General features: G+C 46.8%; 1 protein-coding gene across 1 annotated transcript in view; it reads right to left on the reverse strand.

The window, feature by feature from the left end:
• LOC120028360 (membrane-associated phosphatidylinositol transfer protein 3-like) overlaps positions 1–23002 on the reverse strand; it is a 146391-nt gene that overhangs the window by 31181 nt on the left and 92208 nt on the right. Inside the window, exons 9-11 of the mRNA XM_038973579.1 lie at positions 19412–19569; positions 17346–17516; positions 1442–1636 (exon numbers count right to left, since the gene is read on the reverse strand). Of these exons, the coding sequence (XP_038829507.1) occupies positions 1442–1636; positions 17346–17516; positions 19412–19569 (524 nt within the window). The remainder of the gene's footprint in view (positions 1–1441; positions 1637–17345; positions 17517–19411; positions 19570–23002) is intronic.

The raw sequence follows: 23002 nt of genomic DNA on the forward strand, positions 1-23002 counted from the left end.
TACCTCTTTCTCTCTCTCTATGCTTCTTTCTCTTTCTCTCTCTCTATGTTTCTTTCTCTCTCTCTTTCTGTGCTTCTTTCTCTCTCTCTCTATGCTTCTTTCTTTCTCTCTCTCTATGCTTCTCTCTCTCTCTCTCTATGCTTCTTTCTCTCTCCCTTTCTATGCTTCTTTCTCTCTCTCTCTCTATGCTTCTTTCTCTCTCTCTCTGTCTCTCTCTACCTCTTTCTCTCTCTCTATGCTTCTTTCTCTCTCTCTCGCTCTCTCTCTCTGTGCTTCTTTCTCTCTCTCTCTCTGTGCTTCTTTCTCTCTCTCTCTATGCTTATTTTTCTCTCTCTCTGTCTTTCTCTACCTCTTTCTCTCTCTATGCTTCTTTCTCTCTCTCTCTCTATGCTTCTTTCTCTCTCTCTCTCTCTCTCTCTCTCTGTGCTTCTTTCTCTCTCTCTCTCTCTATGCTTATTTTTCTCTCTCTGTCTCTGTCTCTCTACCTCTTTCTCTCTCTCTATGCTTCTTTCTCTCTCTCTATGCTTCTTTCTTTCTCTCTCTCTCTGTGCTTCTTTCTCTTTCTCTCTCTATGCTTCTTTCTCTTTCTCTCTGTGCTTCTTTCTTTCGCTCTCTCTCTGCTTCTTTCTCTCTCTCTATGCTTCTTTCTCTTTCTCTCTCGCTATGCTTCTTTCTTTCTCTTTCTCTCTGTGCTTCTTTCTCTCTCTCTCTATGCTTCTTTCTTTCTCTTTCTCTCTGTGCTTCTTTCTCTCTCTCTATGCTTCTTTCTTTCTCTCTCTCTGTGCTTCTTTCTCTCTCTCTATGCTTCTTTCTTTCTCTCTCTCTCTGTGCTTCTTTCTCTTTCTCTCTCTATGCTTCTTGCTCTTTCTCTCTGTGCTTCTTTCTTTCGCTCTCTCTCTGCTTCTTTCTCTCTCTCTCTCTATGTTTCTTTCTCTCTCTCTCTCTGTTTCTTTCTCTCTCTCTCTATGCTTCTTTCTCTTTCTCTCTCTCTATGCTTCTTTCTCTTTCTCTCTCTCTATGTTTCTTTCTCTCTCTCTCTCTCTCTCTCTCTCTCTCTCTCTCTCTCTATGCTTCTTTCTTTCTCTCTCTCTATGCTTCTTTCTCTCTCTCTCTCTCTCTGTGCTTCTTTCTCTCTCTCTCTGTGCTTCTTTCTCTCTCTCTCTGCCTCTTTCTCTCTATATCTCTCTCTCTCTCTTTTCATATCACTGCCTTTCTCTTTCTTTCTTTCTTTCTTTCTTTCTTTCTTTCTTTCTTTCTTTCTTTCTTTCTTTCTTTCTTTCTTTCTTTCTTTCTTTCTTTCTTTCTTTCTTTCTTTCTTTCTTTCTTTCTTTCTTTCTTTCTTTCTTTCTTTCTCTATCTTGTCCTCTCTCTCTCTTTTGCCATTTCTCTCTGCCTCTCTCTCCTTCTCTCCTGTCTCTCTTTCATTCTCTCTCCCACTCACTGTTGGTGATGGTGCTACTCATCCGGCCCACAGAGCAGAAGGACGTCTCACTGTCCACGCTGGTCACACTGGCTCTGCGCCCTCCTCCTCCTCCCCTTCCACTGCTGTCTGTCCCAGGGGAAGGGGGCATGGTTGGGGCACCAGGACTGGGCTCTGCCTCCAGGAAAACCTCTGGGTGACTTTGGATACTGTCAGCTAAAATGACAGAGAGACAGAAAGAGAGAGAGAGGCAGAGGGAGAGAGCAGTAGAAAGAGTGAGAGAGGGAGAGGGAGGGAGAGTTTAATTATATAACAATTAACTAGTAACATTTTCTGTGAATCAGTACTGTTATGGGCGTCCCGAGTGGCACAGCGGTCTAATGCACTGCATCTCAGTGCTGGAGGCGTCACTACAGATCTGGGATGTCCTTGTCCGATCGCGCTCTAGTGACTCCTTGTGGCGGTCAGGCGCATGCAAGCTGACTTCGGTGGTCAGTTGTACGGTGTTTCCTCCGACACGTTGGTGCAGCAGGCTTCTGGGTTAAGCGCGCAGTGTGTCAAGAAGCAGTGTGGCTTGGATGGGTTGTTTTTCGGGGGACGCATTGCTCTCGATCTTCGCCTCTCCCGAGTCCGTACGGGAGTTGCAGCGATGGGACCAGACTGTAATTACCAATTGGATATCACGAAATTGGGAGAAAAAGGGGTAAAGTTTTAAATAAAAAATGCAATACTGTTATATGGTCCAATATGCTAGTATGTGGTATTAGCTTGTTTTGTGCATCCTAGAGGAAAGCCTTGGACACACACACAGTGTCAGGTAATTAGGTTGGGCTTGTAATGATCCAGGGATTGTGACCGATGGTGATGACCAATCAAAACACCCAACCCCAGGAGCTGAGAGAGAGAGGTCAGTGAGGGAAACTGTAAACAACTACACTACAGCCCAGATGGACCTAGTTACTCATCACCTTTATTTTTGGACAGATGTGTATGTTTTCTCCCGTAGACTGAAGGAGGAAACTTGTATTTCCCCCGTGATATATATGGTTGTATCAGAGAACATGGACCTGTAGGATAGTCTTTACAAGACATGGCATACTCGTAGCAGATCACATCAATAATATAATTCTTAGAGAGACAAGTGACTGCTCCCTCTGTTCAATGATACATTTATGTTGAACTTCACAGGAGCCTCTCTGGAATAAAGAAGGAGAGTGGGAGGGAGAGAGAGAGAGAGATAGTATAAGAGAGAGCAATGAAGAGAAAAGAGAGAGACAGATAGACTACAAGGGAAATGTGTCATCATTTCCTAGACATGTTGAGGCCAATGTATTTTCTCTTCATCCAATTCAATTGAACTGTTCATTCTACGTGTATTTGTTCCTAACCCCTTATTTTATCCTTTTCTTCTATTTCCTTTCCATTTTATATGTCTGTCATAGCTTGACAATATACTCTCTGTCTCTGGCAGCAGCATGAGTAGGGCTCAGGTATGGTTGGCATGGTTACAGTACAGCGTTGTTGTTTATTGTAATGAAAGGCTGTAGTAAAGGCTATCTGTAGTATAGGTTATATGAGTGCATCCACGTTGTTCCAATCAATTCTCCAGCTCTGACAACATTATCATTAGCCTTCTGTAACAACTATGCTATGTTGTACTGTACTGTAGACAGAACGAGGGAGGGGAAGGACAAAGCCAGTGAATTGAGTGTAAAAAAGAAAAGAAAAGCCTTGACATATCAATATCCATAAAAGCAACCCAATAACAATATCCAATATCCTTCGTGTGAGTCCCAAATGGCACCCTATTCTCTATATAGTGCACTACTTTTGACCAGGGCCCTTTTCAAAAAAAGTGCACTATAGGGAATAGGGTCCCATTTGTGATGGAGACAGTCTGTTGTCGGTCTGTCCTCTGTCTCAGTTACATGTAAGGCTCTTGCAGTATTGCATGGTAATCTATCACATTACATTTAACATTGACTCTGAAAGGAACAGACAGTCTGAGTGTCTACCTGGAGAACGTTCCATTAAACACAGGCATATTTAAGGCGTGCGTGCGTGTTCTCATGCATGTATGTGTATATGTGGGTGATTACTGGTTACCGAGCGGTGAATCCCTGGATGCCACAGATGTAGAGGGTGGACCAGACCCTGTTTGATGACATGTTCTCAGCAGGCTATGGCCTCTCCAAGTTGAACCAGTGGATCCATCAGTAGCCAGGTATTTTGTTTTTACATTATGGTAGGGCCAGTAGAACACAGAAAGGCTGGATGATTTCTATTATGGGCAGCAGGGGGGAGGGGATGAGGGGAGAACAGTTTGAGAGAGCAACATGGATGCCAGGATATGGAGATACACAATGAGAACATTGTCCTGTATCAGAATGCTAAACAGGGAGCAGTGCACCTCCACCTCGACTGATCATCTGAGGACTCCCATTTGTATTCCTCTATTTAACCAGCAATCTATGGAGAGGCAATGTGTGTGCTGGATGTTTGTTTTCATGATGCTTAAGTGTTTGTGTGTGTGTGTGTGTGTGTGTGTGTGTGTGTGTGTGTGTGTGTGTGTGTGTGTGTGTGTGTGTGTGTGTGTGTGTGTGTGTGTGTGTGTGTGTGTGTGTGTGTGTGTGTGTGTGTGTGTGTGTGTGTGTGTGTGTGTGTGTGTGTTTATGTGACTATATTCCTGTGTGTTTGCATGTCTGCATATCAAAATATGTTATTGTGAGACATCGTCTATCAGCTCGGTCCTTAATTAAAGGATGTCTACTGTCATTACGCAATCCATTCCAGTGAGGTTAACTCTTTGTGTGTTGCTGCCGCTGTGACCTTTAGTGGAGCATTTAAACAAAGCATCGGGTGCTCCTCCACACTACTCGGCTGTCAGTCTAATTTCCCCTGTCTGTAAGGGACTGGCCACCTCCGCAGAATACAAACTCCAGGCTGCTTTCCCAGGCAGGCGTGTGGGGGAATCAGGTGGAGCTAATACAGGCCTGCAGTTATGGTGGCCAAGAAAAACTAACAGTTTAGACTGGTCTTTTTATAGGCATGGGGAAAGGTGGCAAGGATGGTCACATACATATTCACAGTATCACACAGGGCTAAGTAAATGTTGGAATGTAAACAATCAGCATACTATAGTGTGTGCCTATGAGAGAGTGAAATTAAGGTTCTGTTGTATGGCAATTAGTGTAGAAGATGTGACTGGGTGTGACAGATATTTTCCTTAGTCTGTTGTATCCTTTTACAAATGCATGTACGCAAGCACATGCATGGACCCAAGTGCACACACATACACACACACACACAAACACACACACACACACACACACACACACACACACATACCCCCACACAAACACACACAGACAAGGATTTTCATTAGCCTATCAAAAAATTAAAAGCTGATAAATAAAACTGGTGCCAGCCAACTGTTAGGGAGAATAATAAAAATCCCATTGCAAAATCCTATTCATTGTTGGAAAAACCTGTCAATGGAAATATATTTGACCGCTCATCCTTATCAGTCTATAGGTTCATTTGCATAATTTTGTGGAATTCAATTGCCGTGTGTGTATTTTCGTTAGTCATTATGTTTATCACACGAGCACAGTGTACAGATACAGAGCCTATGAGCTGCTACAGCTCCTCAAACAGCTCATGTTGCTGCTGGAGTGAAACGTGCTTTTATAAGCCCAATGATTACGTAACCATTCTAAATGCAATCGCGTGTTAAAAACGATTTTGATGGCCACAATTAAAAAGAGCTCCTAAAAATAACTTTATTTGTCAATTGAAGTACGCTTACTATTCGCCATTCAAGTGCATATACGAAACGGTAGGGAGGCTTCTTTCTCCAGTAGCCAATGGCACAATTCTAGTCATAATAACAATCCATGCTAGTTGTTGCATCTTTAGATCTCCCCTTTTCTAAATGTCCTTGCATCGTCGACTTGCATGTATGGTTAAGATGAATAACCATAATCTAAATGTTATTTTTGTCATTCTGAACACCAGTACGCACCCAATCCATATGGGTACAGTACATTTCTCAAATGTTCTTTAAATGAAAATGCTGCAGGCCAAATGTCCGACACCACAATCTACTGACCCTGACACAACACATGCGTGCGCACGCACGCACGCACGCACGCACACACACACACACACATCTTCTATTTTTAATGAGCCCCGTTCCTTCTACTCTCAGTGGAGCCCTCATCCTCTGTCACTTTAGTGTTAGTGGGGACTTTCACAGCACACTGCACACAGACAGGGGACACTGACTGTGACACACTCTCTGTTGAGAGAAAGAAACAACACCAGCAACCTCTGTTTGCTGGAGGAGAAACAGAAGTTGAGAGAGTGACAGAGAGAGAGAGATGATTGAGACTCTGCATGCAGAATTCTGCAAAAATATCCTCTGTGTACCACGTAAAACACCAAATAATGCATGCAGAGTAGAATTAGGCCGATACCCGCTAATTATCAAAATCCAGAAAAGGGCCATTAAATTCTACAACCACCTAAAAGGAAGCGATTCCCAAACCTTCCATAACAAAGCCATCACCTACAGAAAGATTTACCTGGAGAAGAGTCCCCTAAGCAAGCTGGTCCTGGGGCTCTGTTCACAAACACAAACACACCCCACAGAGCTCTAGGACAGCAACACAATTAGACACAACCAAATCAAGAGAAAACAAAAAGATAATTACTTGACACATTGGAAAGAATTAACAAAAAAACAGAGCAAACTAGAATGATATTTGGCCCTCAACAGAGAGTACACAGTGGAAGAATACCTGACCACTGTGACTGACCCAAACTTAAGGAAAGCTTTGACTATGTACAGACTCAGTGAGCATAGCCTTGCTATTGAGAAAGGCCGCGTAGGCAGACCTGGCTCTCAAGAAAATGGCTATGTGCACACTGCCCAAAAAATGAGGTGGAAACTGAGCTGCACTTCCTAACCTCCTGCCCAATGTATGACCATATTCGAGACACATATTTCCCTCAGATTACACAGACCTACAAAGAATTCGTAAACAAACCCAATTTTGATAAACTCCCATATCTACTGGGTGAAATACCACAGTGTGCCATCACAGCAGTAAGATTTGTGACCTGTTGCCAGAAGAAAAGGTCAACCAGTGAAGAACAAACACCACTGTAAAAACAATCCATTTTTATGGTTATTTACAGTTGAAGTTGGGAAGTTTACATACACATTAGCCAAATACATTTAAACTCAGTTTTTCACAATTCCTGACATTAAATCCTAGTAAAAATTCCCTGTCTTAGGTCAGTTAGGATCACCACTTTATTTTAAGAATGTGAAATGTCAGAATAATAGTAGAGAGAATTATTTATTTCAGATTGTATTTCTTTCATCACATTCCAAGTGGGTCAGAAGTTTACATACACTCAATTAGTATTTGGTAGCATTGCCTTTAAATTGTTTAACTTGGGTCAAACATTTCAGGTAGTCTTCCACAAGCTTCCCACAATAAGTTGGGTGAATTTTGGCCCATTCCTCCTGACAGAGCTGGTGTAACTGAGACCGGTTTGTAGGCCTCCTTGCTTGAACATGATTTTTCAGTCCTGCCCACAAATTTTCTATAGGATTGAGGTCAGTGCCTCTCCTTGTTCTGTCGGCGTTCGGCGGTCGACGTCACCGGCTTTCTAGCCTCCACCGATCTACATTTCTTTTTCCATTTGTTTTGTCTGTATTGTACACACCTGGTTCCCATTACGTTTGAATTATTTCCCTATTTAACCCTCTGGAGCCATCATGGTTTTGTGCGTGTTTATTGTTGTCAGTTGTCTCGTTTATGTGATTCTGGATTTTCGTTCTCCTTGTTGGAAGATTATTTTTGAGTAAAGTTACAATTATTACTCATCTCTGTGTCCTGCGCCTGACTCCGCCTTACCCACATCACCTAGACGCTGACAGAAACACACACCATATAATGGAGTCAGCAGGTGCACACAGCCCTTCTCTACCTATGGAGGAGCGCGTCCAGCAGCACGCGACTATGTTAAAAAGTCTCGGCACAGCCATGGATCGCGTGCTGCAAACCATGGAGCGATGGGAGAGAGGAGGTTTTCCAGCAACCCCATCATCATCACCCCAGCTCCCACAACAACCCACACCGCTGTCCACCCATCCTTCACCTGGATTCAGCGGGATTCGGCTTGTGCTCCCGAGGGTATACGATGGAACGGCTGCCGGGTGCCAGGGGTTCCTACTCCAGCTGGGGCTCTACCTGGCAACCGTTCACGCCCGCGTGTGAACGCCCTCATCTCCTGTCTGACTGGTAGAGGACTCGAATGGGCCAACGCAGTCTGGGGAAGGGAAGGACCGACGTTGGACAATTATGAGGATTTTACCCGCTGCTTCCGGGTGGTTTTCGATCATCCACCTGAAGGGAGAGCGGCAGGGGAACGCTTGTATCATCTCAGACAGGGGATGAGCAGAAGACTTATCTCTTCAGTAGGTCATATGATTGAGTGTAGTCTGGCCCAGGAGTGTGAAGGTGAACGGAAAGGCTCTGGAGCAACGAACCGCCCTTGCTGTCTCTGCCTGGCCGGTTCCCCTCCACTGGGATTCTCTACCTCTAACCCTATTACAGGGGCTGAGTCACTGGCTTACTGGTGCTCTTTCATGCCGTCCCTAGGAGGGGTGCGTCACTTGAGTGGGTTGAGTTACTGACGTGATCTTCCTGTCTGGGTTGGCGCCCCCCCTTGGTTTGTGCTGTGGTGGAGATCTTTGTGGGCTATACTCGGCCTTGTCTCAGGATTGTAAGTTGGTGGCTGAAGATATCCCTCTAGTGGTGCGGGGGCTGTGCTTTGGCAAAGTGGGTGGGGTTATATCCTTCCTGTTTGGCCCTGTCCGGGGGTATCATCGGATGGGGCCACAGTGTCTCCTGACCCCTCCTGTCTCAGCCTCCAGTATTTATGCTGCAGTAGTTTGTGTCGGGGGGCTAGGGCCAGTTGGTTATATCTGGAGTACTTCTCCTGTCTTATCCAGTGTCCTGTGTGAATTTAAGTATGCTCTCTCTAATTCTCTCCTTCTCTCTTTCTTTCTCTCTCTCGGAGGACCTGAGCCCTAGGACCATATGTCAGGACTACTGGGCATGATGACTCCTTGCTGTCCCCAGTCCACCTGGCCTTGCTGCTGTTCCAGTTTCAACTGTTCTGCCTGCAGTTATGGAACCCCTACCTGTCCCAGACCTGCTGTTTTCAACTCTTAATGATCGGCTATGAAAAGCCAACTGACATTTATTCCTGATTATTATTTGACCATGCTTGTCATTTATGAACATTTTGAACATCTTGGCTCTCTCTAATTCTCTCCTTCTCTCTTTCTTTCTCTCTCTCGGAGGAACTGAGCCCTAGGACCATACGTCAGGACTACCGGGCATGATGACTCCTTGCTGTCCCCAGTCCACCTGGCCTTGCTGCTGTCCCAGTTTCAACTGTTCTGCCTGCGGTTATGGAACCCCTACCTGTCCCAGACCTGCTGTTTTCAACTCTTAATTATCGGCTATGAAAAGCCAACTGACATTTATTCCTGATTATTATTTGACCATGCTTGTCATTTATGAACATTTTGAACATCTTGGCCATGTTCTGTTATAATCTCCACCCGGCACAGCCAGAAGAGGACTGGCCACCCCTCATAGCCTGGTTCCTCTCTAGGTTTCTTCCTAGGTTTTGGCCTTTCTAGGGAGTTTTTCCTAGCCACCGTGCTTCTACACCTGCATTGCTTGCTGTTTGGGGTTTTAGGCTGGGTTTCTGTACAGCACTTCAAGATATTAGCTGATGTACGAAGGGCTATATAAAATAAACTTGATTGATTGATTGATGAGCAGCGCACAAGACTTCGCTCTGGACTTTCGAACTCTGGCCGCCGGCTCGGGATGGAGTGAGCGGGCCCTGATCGACCACTACATGTGTAGTCTACGCGAGGACGTTCGTAGGGAGCTAGCCTGCAGGGACACCACCCTTACCTTTGACCAGCTGGTGGACCTATCCGTCAGGCTGGATAACCTGTTGGCCTCCCGCGGACGTCCGGATCGGGGTCCGTCAGTTCCATCCCCCAGCACCTCAGATCCGACACCAATGGAGCTAGGAGGTGCTGCTATGAGGGGGACCGGAGGGGGGGCCATTCCCTGCACCACCTGTGGCCGCAGAGGACACACTGCTGGTCGGTGCTGGGGAGGTTCTCCAGGGAGTCGAGGCAGCAGGCAGGGCACTGGTGGATCATCCCAGGTGAGTAGGCACCCGACTCACCCAGAGCTTCCTGTTTCGCACATGTGTGTATATATAAAAATTCCTGAGTTTTCCCCGCATTCCCAGCATAAGGCGCTAGTAGATTCAGGTGCAGCTGGGAACTTTATTGATCGTTCATTTGCAATTAGATTAGGGATCTCTATTGTTCCTGTTGATGTGCCCTTTCCTGTACATGCCTTAGATAGTCGGTCCGGACTGATCAGGGAGGTCACAGCTCCACTAAGTTTGATAACGCAGGGGGATCATAAGGAGAGAATTAGTCTCTTTCTGATCAATTCACCTGCATTTCCTGTGGTGTTGGGGCGTCCCTGGTTGGCCGATAATGACCCCACTATTTCGTGGAAACAGGGGGCTCTCAAGGGATGGTCACGTCAGTGCTCAGGGAGGTGTGTAGGTGTTTCCATATGTGCAACTACGGTGGAGAGTCCAAACCAGGTCTCCACCATGCATATCCCCCCTGAATATGCCAATTTGGCTCTCGCCTTCTGTAAAAAGAAGGCGACTCAATTACCACCCCATCGACGAGGGGATTGTGCGATAAATCTCCTGGTAGACGCAGCACTTCCCAGGAGTCACGTGTATCCTTTGTCACAGGAGGAGACGGCGGCTATGGAAACATATGTCTCCGAATCTCTGGGCAGGGATACATTCGGCCTTCCACTTCACCTGCCTCCTCGAGTTTCTTTTTGTGAAGAAGAAGGATGGAGGTTTACACCCGTGTATTGACTATCGAGGTATAAATCAGATCACAGTGAAGTACAGTTACCCGCTGCCTCTCATAGCCAGTGTGACAGAGTCATTGCACAGGGTGTGCTTCTTCACAAAATTGGATCTCAGGAGCGCTTACAACCTGGTGCGTATCCGGGAGGGGGATGAGTGGAAGACGGCATTTAGTACCACCTCTGGGCACTATGAATACCTTGTCATGCCGTACGGGTTGATGAATGCTCCATCAGTCTTTCAATCCGTTGTAGATGAGATTTTCAGGGACCTGCACGGGCAGGATGTAGTGGTGTATATAGATGACATTCTAATATACTCAGCTAATCTCGCCGAGGATGTGTCCCTGGTGCGCAAGGTGCTTGGTCGACTGTTGGAGCATGACCTGTACGTCAACGCTGAGAAATGTCTGTTCTTCCAACAGTCCGTCTCCTTCCTAGGGTACCGCCTGTCCGCGACAGGGGTGGAGATGGAGAAGGACCGCATTTTAGCCATGCAGAATTGGCCAACTCCAACCACGGTAAAGGAGGTGCAGCGGTTTATCCGGGGCTTTGGTCAGGTGGCGGCTCCCATTACCTCTTTGCTAAAGGGGGGACCGGTGCGACTGCAGTGGTCAGCTGCGGCGGACAGGCTTTTGGTCACCTGAAGGCTCTGTTTACCTCTGTCACGTTCTGACCTTAGTTCCTTTGTTTTGTCTTTTGTTTTAGTATGGTCAGGGCGTGAGTTGGGTGGGTTGTCTATGTTAGTTTTTCTATGATTTTCTATTTCTGTGTTTGGCCTGATATGGTTCTCAATCAGAGGCAGCTGTCAATCGTTGTCCCTGATTGGGAACCATATTTAGGTAGCCTGTTTTCTGTTGGGTTTTGTGGGTGGATATTTTCAGTCTTTGTGTGTCTGCACCAGATAGAACTGTTTCGGTTGTTTCTTTGTTGTTTTGTTATTCAGTGTTCAGTTTTTGTTTATTATTAAATATCATGAACACTTACCACGCTGCACCTTGGTCCTCACCTTCTTCCACCGACGACAGCCGTTACAACCTCGGCTCCCGTGCTGGCTCATCCTGATCCCTCTATGGAATTTATAGTAGAGGTGGACGCGTACGAGGCTGGGATAGGAGCTGTGCTGTCCCAGCGCTCGGGTACGCCACCAAAGCTCCGCCCCTGTGCTTTTTTTCCGAAGAAGCTCAGCCCGGCGGAGCGAAACTATGATGTGGGTGATCGGGAGCTGTTGGCTGTTGTCAAGGCTCTGAAGGCGTGGAGGCATTGGCTTGAGGGGGCTAAACACCCTTTCCTCATTTGGACTGACCACCGCAATCTGGAGTAATCCGACTTGTAAACTTCCGACTTTAACTGAATTTTCCCTTCAACCATTTATACATCGTTACAACACTGTATATATATACATAATATGACATTTGTAATGTCTTTATTCTTTTGGAACTTCTGTGAGTGTAATGTTTACTGTTCATTTTTATTGTTTATTTCACTTTTGTATATTATCTACCTCACTTGCTTTGGCAATGTTAACATATGTTTCCCATGCCAATAAAGCCCCTTGAATTGAATTGAGTTGAGATGAGAGAAAGACAGAATCCTCTGAATGTTGTTGACTGTCATTTAATGCAAAATATAAAATAAAATGTTTGAAAGAAAGTAAGGCAGAATCTGCAGGTTTAACAGAGAGGGTGGGAACGAGAGACAAGATGCAGAGAGAGAGCGAGGTATAGAGAAAGACAGAGTGAGAGAGAGAAATAGGGAGCGAGATGACAGTATCTGCGGGGAGAGGTAATGACAGGGAGGTAGGAGAGGAGTGAGAGGAGAGGGCAGGTACATAGGAGAGGTGAGAGAAGAGGGTGGGGAGTGAGAGAGAGAAATAGGGAGCGAGATGACAGTATCTGCGGGGAGAGGTAATGACAGGGAGGTAGGAGAGGAGTGAGAGGAGAGGGCAGGTACATAGGAGAGGTGAGAGAGGAGGGAGGAAGGGGGTAAAAGAGGGGTGAGAGCAGAGGGCAGGGGGGTAGGAGACGGGTAAGAGGAGAGGGCAGGGGGGTAGGAGACGGGTGAGAGGAGAGGGCAGGGGGGTAGGAGACGGGTAAGAGGAGAGGGCAGGGGGGTAGGAGACGGGTGAGAGGAGAGGGCAGGGGGGTAGGAGAGGGGTGAGAGGAGAGGGCAGGGAGGTACTGTAGGAGAGGGGTGAGAGGAGAAGGCAGGTGTGTAGGAGAGGGGGGAGAGGTGAGGGTAGGTGGGTAGGAGAGGGGTGAGAGGAGAGGGCAGGTGGGTAGGCGAGGGGTGAGAGGAGAGGGCAGGTGGGTAGGAGAGGGGGAGAGGAGAGGGCAGGGAGGTACTCTAGGAGAGGGGTGAGAGGAGAGGGCAGGGGGGTAGGAGAGGGGTGAGAGGAGAGGGCAGGGAGGTACTCTAGGAGAGGGGTGAGAGGAGAAGGCAGGTGGGTAGGAGAGGGGGGAGAGGAGATGGCAGATGGGTAGGAGAGGGGTGAGAGGAGAGGGCAGGGGGGTAGGAGACGGGTAAGAGGAGAGGGCAGGGGGGTAGGAGACGGGTGAGAGGAGAGGGCAGGGGGGTAGGAGAGGGGTGAGAGGAGAGGGCAGGGAGGTACTGTAGGAGAGGGGTGAGAGGAGAAGGCAGGTGTTTCGGAGAGGGGGGAGAGGTGAGGGTAGGTGGGTAGGAGAGGGGTGAGAGGAGAGGGCAGGTGGGTAGGCGAGGGGTGAGAGGAGAGGGCAGGTGGGTAGGAGAGGGGGAGAGGAGAGGGCAGGGAGGTACTCTAGGAGAGGGGTGAGAGGAGAGGGCAGGGGGGTAGGAGAGGGGTGAGAGGAGAGGGCAGGGAGGTACTCTAGGAGAGGGGTGAGAGGAGAAGGCAGGTGGGTAGGAGAGGGGGGAGAGGAGAGGGCAGATGGGTAGGAGAGGGGTGAGAGGAGAGGGCAGGTGGGTAGGAGAGGGGGAGAGGAGAGGGCAGGTGGGTAGGCGAGGGGTGAGAGGAGAGGGCAGGTAGGTAGGGGGGGCAAGGGGGTAGGAGGCACCAGGAGAACCAGGAGATAGATAGGGACCACAGTACCACCATCAGTATGGAAATGGAGGGGAGTTAAGAAGAATGAAAGCACCAATGTTGTGGTGGACAGCGGACAGAAGGAGGAGATTTTCATGATTATACTGGGGCCTTGAAACATCTCTTTACTACAGCCTGGCTTCAAAGGCATACTGTTCTCTCTGTGTGTGTGTGGTGTGTGCATGTGTGTGCATGTGTGTGTATGTGTGTTTGTATGTATAATATTGCTGTAGTGCAATGCAAGGACTGAACTCTTCCTGTGCGATATGAAAAACATAACCATACAAACTCAGGAGTTGACAGTTGCAGAGCATTGGCTGTTTGTCTATTATCGTTGCATTTTAGTCAATAGAAAAACAACCAACAGAAAGCTTATTTTCTCTGTATTACTGCCCTTAATCACAATAAAGCCTCCACAATGTGGATGGGTATTGATGGTAGAGCCTTACCCATAGGAGTAGGATTTGATCGCTTCTCCATGTCACCATCGCTTGAAATAATTTCCACATTATAGCACCAAAGGAAATAAGTGTTTCAGTGTGTGTGTGTGTGTGTGTGTGTGTGTGTGTGTGTGTGTGTGTGTGCGCTGCTGCGTGGGTGTGTTTTAATTTAACTCATACTTTGACAGCATCAAAGCATGAGCCTGAGCCTGATCGAAAGCATGAGCCTGATCAATGGATTTAGTGGCATAATTAAAAATCATCAATGCTGTGAGAGACTGTGGATGTGTCCCAAATGACACCCTATTCCTTGTAGGACTGTGAGAGTGTGAAAGTGTCTCCTTGCTGAACACCAGTCTCGCAAACTACTGATGCATCATGAGATTCTTCCCCTCTAATTAAACATCATGTTTTCTAACTGACAGGGACTTCTGAATATGATGACACATATTGTCAGTAAGCAGTTTGCTAATGTGGGGAGTGCTAACAGCTAACATGCCGTTGTTGATGTTGTTGTGACATTATTGTAATTATTTGTGGTTACTTCATATAAGTAGGTTTGTGTGTGTGTGTGTGTGTGTGTGTGTGTGTGTGTGTGTGTGTGTGTGTGTGTGTGTGTGTGTGTGTGTGTGTGTGTGTGTGTGTGTGTGTGTGTGTGTGTGTGTGTGTGTGTGTGGGAGTGTCAGTGTAGTATGTGTGAGTGTGTGGGTAGAGTCCAGTGAGTGTGTGAGTAGAGTCCAGTGAGTGTGTGGGTAGAGTCCAGTGAGTGTGTGGGTAGAGTCCAGTGAGTGTGTGGGTAGAGTCCAGTGAGTGTGCATAGAGTCCAGTGAGTGTGTGGGTAGAGTCCAGTGAGTGTGTGGGTAGAGTCAGTGAGTGTGTGGGTAGAGTCCAGTGAGTGTGTGGGTAGAGTCAGTGAGTGTGTGGGTAGAGTCCAGTGAGAGTGTGGGTAGAGTCCAGTGAGTGTGTGGGTAGAGTCCAGTGAGTGTGTGGGTAGAGTCCAGTGAGAGTGTGGGTAGAGTCCAGTGAGTGTGTGGGTAGAGTCCAGTGAGAGTGTGGGTAGAGTCCAGTGAGTGTGTGGGTAGAGTCCAGTGAGTGTGTGGGTAGAGTCAGTGAGTGTGTGGGTAGAGTCCAGTGAGTGTGTGGGTAGAGTCCAGTGAGTGTGTGGGTAGAGTCAGTGAGTGTGTGGGTAGAGTCCAGTGAGAGTGTGGGTAGAGTCCAGTGAGTGTGTGGGTAGAGTCCAGTGAGTGTGCATAGAGTCCAGTGAGTGTGTGGGTAGAGTCCAGTGAGTGTGTGGGTAGAGTCCAGTGAGTGTGTGGGTAGAGTCCAGTGAGTGTGTGGGTAGAGTCCAGTGAGTGTGTAGGTAGAGTCCAGTGAGTGTGTGGGTAGAGTCCAGTGAGTGTGTGGGTAGAGTCCAGTGAGTGTGCATAGAGTCCAGTGAGTGTGTGGGTAGAGTCCAGTGAGTGTGTGGGTAGAGTCCAGTGAGTGTGCATAGAGTCCAGTGAGTGTGTGGGTAGAGTCCAGTGAGTGTGTGGGTAGAGTCCAGTGAGTGTGTGGGTAGAGTCCAGTGAGTGTGTGGGTAGAGTCCAGTGAGTGTGTGGGTAGAGTCCAGTGAGTGTGTGGGTAGAGTCCAGTGAGTGTGCATAGAGTCCAGTGAGTGTGTGGGTAGAGTCCAGTGAGTGTGTGGGTAGAGTCCAGTGAGTGTGCATAGAGTCCAGTGAGAGTGTGGGTAGAGTCCAGTGAGTGTGTGGGTAGAGTCCAGTGAGTGTGCATAGAGTCCAGTGAGTGTGTGGGTAGAGTCCAGTGAGTGTGCATAGAGTCCAGTGAGTGTGCATAGAGTCCAGTGAGTGTGTGGGTAGAGTCCAGTGAGTGTGTGGGTAGAGTCCAGTGAGTGTGCATAGAGTCCAGTGAGTGTGTGGGTAGAGTCCAGTGAGTGTGCATAGAGTCCAGTGCACAAAAAAACTACAATGCAAATAGTCGCAGGTTTAGGAATGTAGCTGAAGAATTGCAACATTTACCTGGAGTTAAATCTGTAAATAGCACTGCTGGGTGATTTAAAAAGTCATAATAAATTGATCAATAATATAATAATAAAAATGTTTATCTTTAATTTACAATCTGTTGAAACTATGAGAATAGAAAGGTTCATAACTTTTGTGAAACATCACAGTTGAAAAATACATATATAAATAAAAACTGGATGGTCTTCAGAGATAGATGGGAGGGGTTGAGGGTAGCTGAAGGATGAGACTAAAAACAAACAAAAGATAATTATTGTAAAATACATTGTGTATGTAAAATGTATATAGTATGTATAAGCTGGAAGTAGAAGCCTAAGTGTGGTTGTCCATTAGTTTACTCCAATTCGGGGAGGGGTGGTAGGGTTAGGGGAAAATAATAAAGGACAATCCATTTAAAAAAATATATATATATTTTATACATATATTGAAAATATATATATGGTGGATTGGAAATGATGCAGATAATTACATTGAAGGAAGCTACAGTCTATCTGCAATATTAAAGCTGATTTACTCCCCAAAATAAAAATAAAACATATACTGTATAAAAGAAAAACATTTGTTCAGGTTGCCATTTCTTATGGCTTGGGGGTAGAAGCCGTTCAGGAGCCTTTTGGTCCCAGATAGCAGAAAGAACTGTAACGTTCGTCGTATGGAGGAAGAGAGGAGGACCAAGGCGCAGCGTGAAAAGTATCCATTTTAATAGAATACGTTAAACAAACAAACAAAATAACGATAAACGAGAATAACACGAAACAAAACAGTTCTGTCTGGTGCAGACACACAAAGACTGAAAATAACCACCCACAAAACCCAACACAAAACAGGCTATCTAAATATGGTTCCCAATCAGAGACAATGACTAACACCTGCCTCTGATTGAGAACCATATCAGGCCAAACACAGAAATAGAAAAACATAGATAAACAAACATAGACTGCCCACCCCAACTCACCCCCTGACCATACTAAATAAAGACAAAAACAAAGGAAATAAAGGTCAGAACGTGACAAGAACGGTCTATGACTTGGGTGGCTTGAGTCTTTGACAATGTTTAGGGCCTTCCTCTGACATCGCCTGGTATAGAGGTCCTGGATGGCAGGGAGCTTGGCCCCAGTGATGTACTGGACTGTACGCCCTAGCCTCTGTAGCGCCTTGCAGTCGGATGCCAAGCTGTTGTCATACCAAGTGGTGATGCAGCCAGTCAAGATGCTCTCAATGGTGCAGCTATAGAACCAACCTACTTAGAATTCTCCAAATGTTTCACACTGACTTTGAAATGCAAAACCCCAAATATGATTAATACAGTACAGCGATACAATTATAACAGAGAATACGCCGGTATCGCCTCCTTAGTTTAATTGATTTTCTATTAACGGTTTCCCTCTGACTCACCTATAAGTGTGGAGCGTCCGTCTCCCAGGGGGTAGCGCTGGTAGCGTGGCATGGGGAAGGGGGGCAGCTTGTGGAAGAGGGGCTCCAGCAGGGGCTCCAGTCTGGAGGCAGAGGGGTCCGAGGGGTAGAACAGGTTGAAGATCTGGGTGCAGGCAGGACGGAGTTGGCTTACTGAGGGACACAGGACAGCAGACAGCAGAGATTAGGGAACGCTTAGTCTGTGAAGTAATAAATTATAAGGCTTGTGTGTACGAAATGTGATGTGTGGGAAAGGTAGCCCCACACTCTTCTCAATTTACATCAACAACATAGCTCAGGCAGTAGGAAGCTCTCTCATCCATTTATATGCAGGTGATACAGTCTTATACTTTGCTGGCCCCTCCCCGGATTTTGTGTTAAACGCTCTACAACAGGGGTGTCAAACTCATTCCACGGAGGGCCTAATGTCTGCAGGTTTTTGGTTTTTCCTTTCAATAAAGCCCTAGACAACCAGGTGTGGGGAGTTCCTAACTAATTAGTGATGTTAATTCATCAATCAAGTACAAGGGAGGAGCGAAAACCCGCAGACACTCGGCCCCCCGTGGAATGAGTTTGACACCTGTGCTCTACAACAAAGATTTCTTAGTGTCCAACAAGACCCTTCATCCAACAAGACCTCTTCATCTTGTTCTGAACACCTCCAAAACAAAGGTTATGTGGTTTGGTAAGAAGAATGCCCCTCTCCTTACTGTGATTACTACCTCTGAGGGTTTAGAGCTTGAGGTAGTCACCTCATACATGTACTTGGGAGTATGGCTAGACGATGCACTGTCCTTCACTTAGCACATATCCAAGCTGCAGGCTAAAGTTAAATCTAGACTTAGTTTCCTCTATCGTAATCGCTCCTCTTTCACCCCAGCTGCCAAACTAACCCTGATTCAGATGACCATCCTACTAGATTATGGAGACATAATTTTTAGATCGGTAGGTAAGGGTGCTCTCGAGCGGCTAGATGTTCTTTACCATTTGGCCATCAGATTTGCCACCAATGCTCCATATAGGACACATCACCGCACTCTATACTCCTCTGTAAACTGGTAATCTCTGTATACCTGTTGCAAGACCCACTGGTTGATGCTTATTTATAAAACCCTCTAAGGCCTCACTCCCCCCTATCTGAGATATTTACTGCAGCCCTCATCCTCCACATACAACATCCGTTCTGCCAGTCACATTTTGTTAAAGGTCCCCAAAGCACACACATCCCTGGGTCGCTCGTCTTTTCAGTTTGCTGCAGCTAGTGACTGGAACGAGCTGCAACAAACACTCAAACTGGACAGTTTTATCTCAATCTCTTAATTCAAAGACTCAATCATAGACACTTGTGGCTGCTTTGTGTGATGTATTGTTGTCTCTACCTTCTTGCCCTTTGTGCTGTTGTCTGTGCCCAATAATGTTTGTACCATGTTTTGTGCTGCTACCATGTAGTGCTGCTGCCATGTTGTGTTGCTACCATGTTGTTGTCATGTTGTGATGCTACCATGCTGTGTTGCTGCCATGTTGTTGTCATGTTGTGCTGCTACCATGTTGTGTTGCTACCATGTTGTTGTCATGTTGTGCTGCTACCATGCTGTGTTGCTGCCATGCTATGTTGTTGTCTTAGGTCTCTCTTTATGTAGTGTTGTGGTGTCTCCCTTGTCGTAATGTGTATTTTGTCCTTTATTTTAATTTGATAATTTTGTATTTTTAATCCCAGCCCCCATCCACGCAGGAGGCCTTTTGCCTTTGGGTAGGCCGTCATTGTAAATAAGAATTTGTTCTAAACTGACTTGCCTAGTTCAATATAGGTTAATAAATAAATAAATAAATAAAAAAGACATATATTTGTAGTCTAGAAAGGCTCATAAAGCAGCATCTGCTGTATGTAGTAGAATTATGAACTAGTGGTCTTTTCAAGCAAAATAAGTATGAAGATCGATCTGGTCCATCAGAGAGGTAGCTAAACATTGTGGGGAAGGTGTTGCATCAGGGACTGCCTGGACACAGAGAAGTGTGAGAAGTGTGTGTGTTTCTCTAACAACACCTACCCTGGACAGCAGGCAGTACCGTGCGTCTCATGGCCAGCACCAGACCCAGTGGACAGCCCAGCAGGAAACATTCAGAGACCTCAAAGTCAAACCTCCCTGGGTTCAAAATCAGACTACTGCTGCTGCCGGGACGCAGGTCCACCCCCTCCTGCATCAGACTGGTAGAAGAGGAAGGAGAGAGGGAGGTGCAGAGGGAGGGATGGAAGGAGAGAGGGAGGTGCAGAGGGAGGGATGGAAGGAGAGAGGGAGGTGCAGAGGGAGGGATGGAAGGAGAGAGGGAGGTGCAGAGGGAGGGATGGAAGGAGAGAGGGAGGTGCAGAGGGAGGGGTGGAAGGAGAGAGGGAGGTGCAGAGGGAGGGATGGAAGGAGAGAGGGAGGTGCAGAGGGAGGGATGGAAGGAGAGAGGGAGGTGCAGAGGGAGGGATGGAAGGAGAGAGGGAGGTGCAGAGGGAGGGATGGAAGGCGAGAGGGAGGTGCAGTGGGAGGGATGGAAGGAGAGAGGGAGGTGCAGAGGGAGGGATGGAAGGAGAGCGGGAGGTGAAAGAGAAGAGAGAGGTAGAGAGAAAAATTATAAACCAAATCTACGAATGTTGCAAAAGAGTGAGACGAGGGAGGCTGACTCAAATTTAAATAGAAGCCTGCATCTCAATCACTCAGTATAATGGATTCTGACAACTCAGTCCACTGTGTGTGTCCTGAGTGGGCAGGTAAAATAACAGGTTGGTTGAGCATGTGTGTGGTAAGCATATGTTATCTGGGAGAGGAGAACGGGGCTTTAGTAGGGCCCTTGACCATTCTGACTCAGTCTGAAAAGCTCTCCTCTCTCTCTTTGGCAGAGCAGAGAGACAGATGGGGCTTGCGGATGTTTGAACAGCCAAGCTAGCCTTAAACCCACTGCCTGGCTATAAATCTACACACACTGAAACTGTAGAAGACCTCCTGACCCTCCAGTCCAGCCAAAACTAAGAGAGAAGGATTATGGTCTGTGGCCAGCCCAAGAGGGAAAATCAATCTGCCTTGGATTGCCGGCTGCTCTCTTTGTCTTTCGTCTTCCTACTGCCTGCCTCTCTCACTTGCTCTAATTTCTGACCTCCTTTCCTGCCCTCCATTAATCCACCTCTTTCTGCTGGGGTCTGAACGCCATAGGCTGTCATCTCGCAAAGAGAGAGATAGAGTTGGAATGAGAGAGTGAAGGAAAGAGAGATGGAGAGATACAGATTCAGATTCAGAAAACTTTGTTCACAGAGAGTCAATTCATTTTGCAGCAGTCATAGAACATATCACATATAAAAATAAAAATAAATAGCAAAGGATATTTACAGGGTAAGTACAGATTCATAGTGCAAGTGCTAAAGTGCAATTAGTCCAACATTTTGTTAAGCTGCAGAATTGCATTCTGAATAAAACAGTACTTAGCCCTGTTTTTTTTAACCTTAGGTAGTCTGTACCTGAGGCTAGAGGGAAGGAGCTGGAAATCGGAGTGGAGTGAGTGAGAGGAGTCAACCCCTATTTTATTCGCCTTATGGAGGGGACTGCCCAGGTAGAGAGTTGACAGTTCTTGCTGTTGCTGCCCCATGATTTTTCCGCATGTCCTGACTATCTTGCCCAACCTATTTTTCTGTGCAACCTTGATATTCCCAAACCAGCAGGTCAAGCAGTAGGATATAATTCTCTCAATGAATGATTTATAAAAGAGAACCATGATGGTTCGATCAACATTAAAAAAGTGAAGTTTCCGTAGGAAATACATTCTCTGTTGGCCTTTCTTAAAAATAGCGTCAGTACACTGATCCCAGGACAGCCGGTTGTGACTAGACCACCGTATTTGTACTCCTCCACTATTTCGATAGGCTGACCTTTTATCAGTGATGGTGTGTGCATCGTAGTGTTCCTTCCAAAGTCAATCACCATGTCCTTTATTTTTGATGAGGGAGAGAGAGAGAGAGAGAGAGAGAGAGAGAGAGAGAGAGGAGAGAGAGAGAAACTCTCTGACCGATCACGACTTCAACAGAGGAAGGAGAAAAGGCTTTCGTTGTTAGCAGAGGGCCTACTGGGAAATCCCCTGGTTGAGGTGGAAAAAGAGGCTCCTGACAGGCAGGTGACCCGGAGATATGCAGGCTTCCCAGAGGCCCCTGAGGAGTGGGCTGATGCCTGGGAATCACAGCTCTAATAATAACCTAAACTGAGCCGGAGCAGAGCCCTCCATGTGACCGGGCGGTGATGCCCTGTGGAAAGGGCCAGGCAAAATGTCATCATCCTCCATCCTCCACACTGCTGAGCTGACTGGGGTTTTAATGAAGAGAATAACTAGCAGGGGTAGAAGACGATAAGAGGTGCGTCACCATGGACACGCTGCAGAATCAGTGTGAACAAGTCAAATCTCTGACTGAGTAGGGTGCCAATGGTAGGGCACCCTATTCCCTATATAGTGCATTACTTTTGACCAGAGGCCCAAAATAAATGCACTAAATAGGGAATATGGTGCCATTTAGGATGCAGCTTAGGTTGCCAGGGATCTGGCTACTGTAGCCATACAAATAAAATGCTATTTCTATGACTGTAACTACGCTGACGTGGGCCTCACTGGAGCATGTGATTTGGAATGGGAACACTGGTTGCTTGGTGCTGGTTAATTGGTAGCATGGTAGAGAGCTGGGAGCTCCCCATCCACCCAGCAATAGCGACATTCACCTGCAGTAGTCAGTCTCCTATGCACACTGGCACTGCCACAAATAGGCTATTTATAGCCCAGAGCAGGCCGGCAGGTAGACAGGGAGGCCGGCAGGCATATAGATAGACAGAAAGGCAGGCAGGCAGACAAGCAGACTGGCAGGCAGAAAGGCAAGCAGACAGGCAGGCAGAAAGGCATGCAGGACGGCAGAGAAACAGGCAGGTAGCAGGCAGAAAAGCGGACAAGCAGGCAGGTAGACAGGCAGAAAAGTGGACAAGCAGGCAAGCAGGCAGGTAGACAGGCAGAAAGGAAGGCAGAAAGGCAGGCAGGCAGACAGGCAGGTAGACAGGCAGAAAGGCAGGTAGAAAGGGACATATTGATGACAGAGTGACACATAAATAGAACATCCCATGACAACCTGGCTGAGGGCCAGATAGCTACAGTACTTCTGGGTTATCCCATCACACCACTGAGTACATAGATGGATGGACGTGCACTCATACACACATCATTAAAAATGTCACTAGAAATGTCTGGAATAAACATTGGGTAGGGAACTGCGTGATAAGAAAACATGTATTCAGATATGACTCTAATGACAGTGGTATATGCCAAGAATGTGATGGTAGGAGTATACTATTATGGGATTTTCCCAAAGTCTGAGTATCAACAGTATTTAACCTTTATCTTCATTGAATCGGAATGTCAACAGAGTCCTTGCCAAGAGATGTAAAAGGCAGAATAATCCCCACTGTGTCTATCACTGAGATGAACAACGGGAAAAGTACTGTTACTACCTCATCATAATCCAACCATGGTGCATGAATTGCACTCTTGGAGGTATTGTCCACACTTTTGGAGGACAATAGAAATGTAAATTAGAGTTAGGGTTGAGCCGGGTGTGGACATGAAGCAAGGGT

This window comes from Salvelinus namaycush, chromosome 34 (genome assembly GCF_016432855.1).
Source record: "Salvelinus namaycush isolate Seneca chromosome 34, SaNama_1.0, whole genome shotgun sequence".
NCBI lineage: Eukaryota > Metazoa > Chordata > Actinopteri > Salmoniformes > Salmonidae > Salvelinus > Salvelinus namaycush.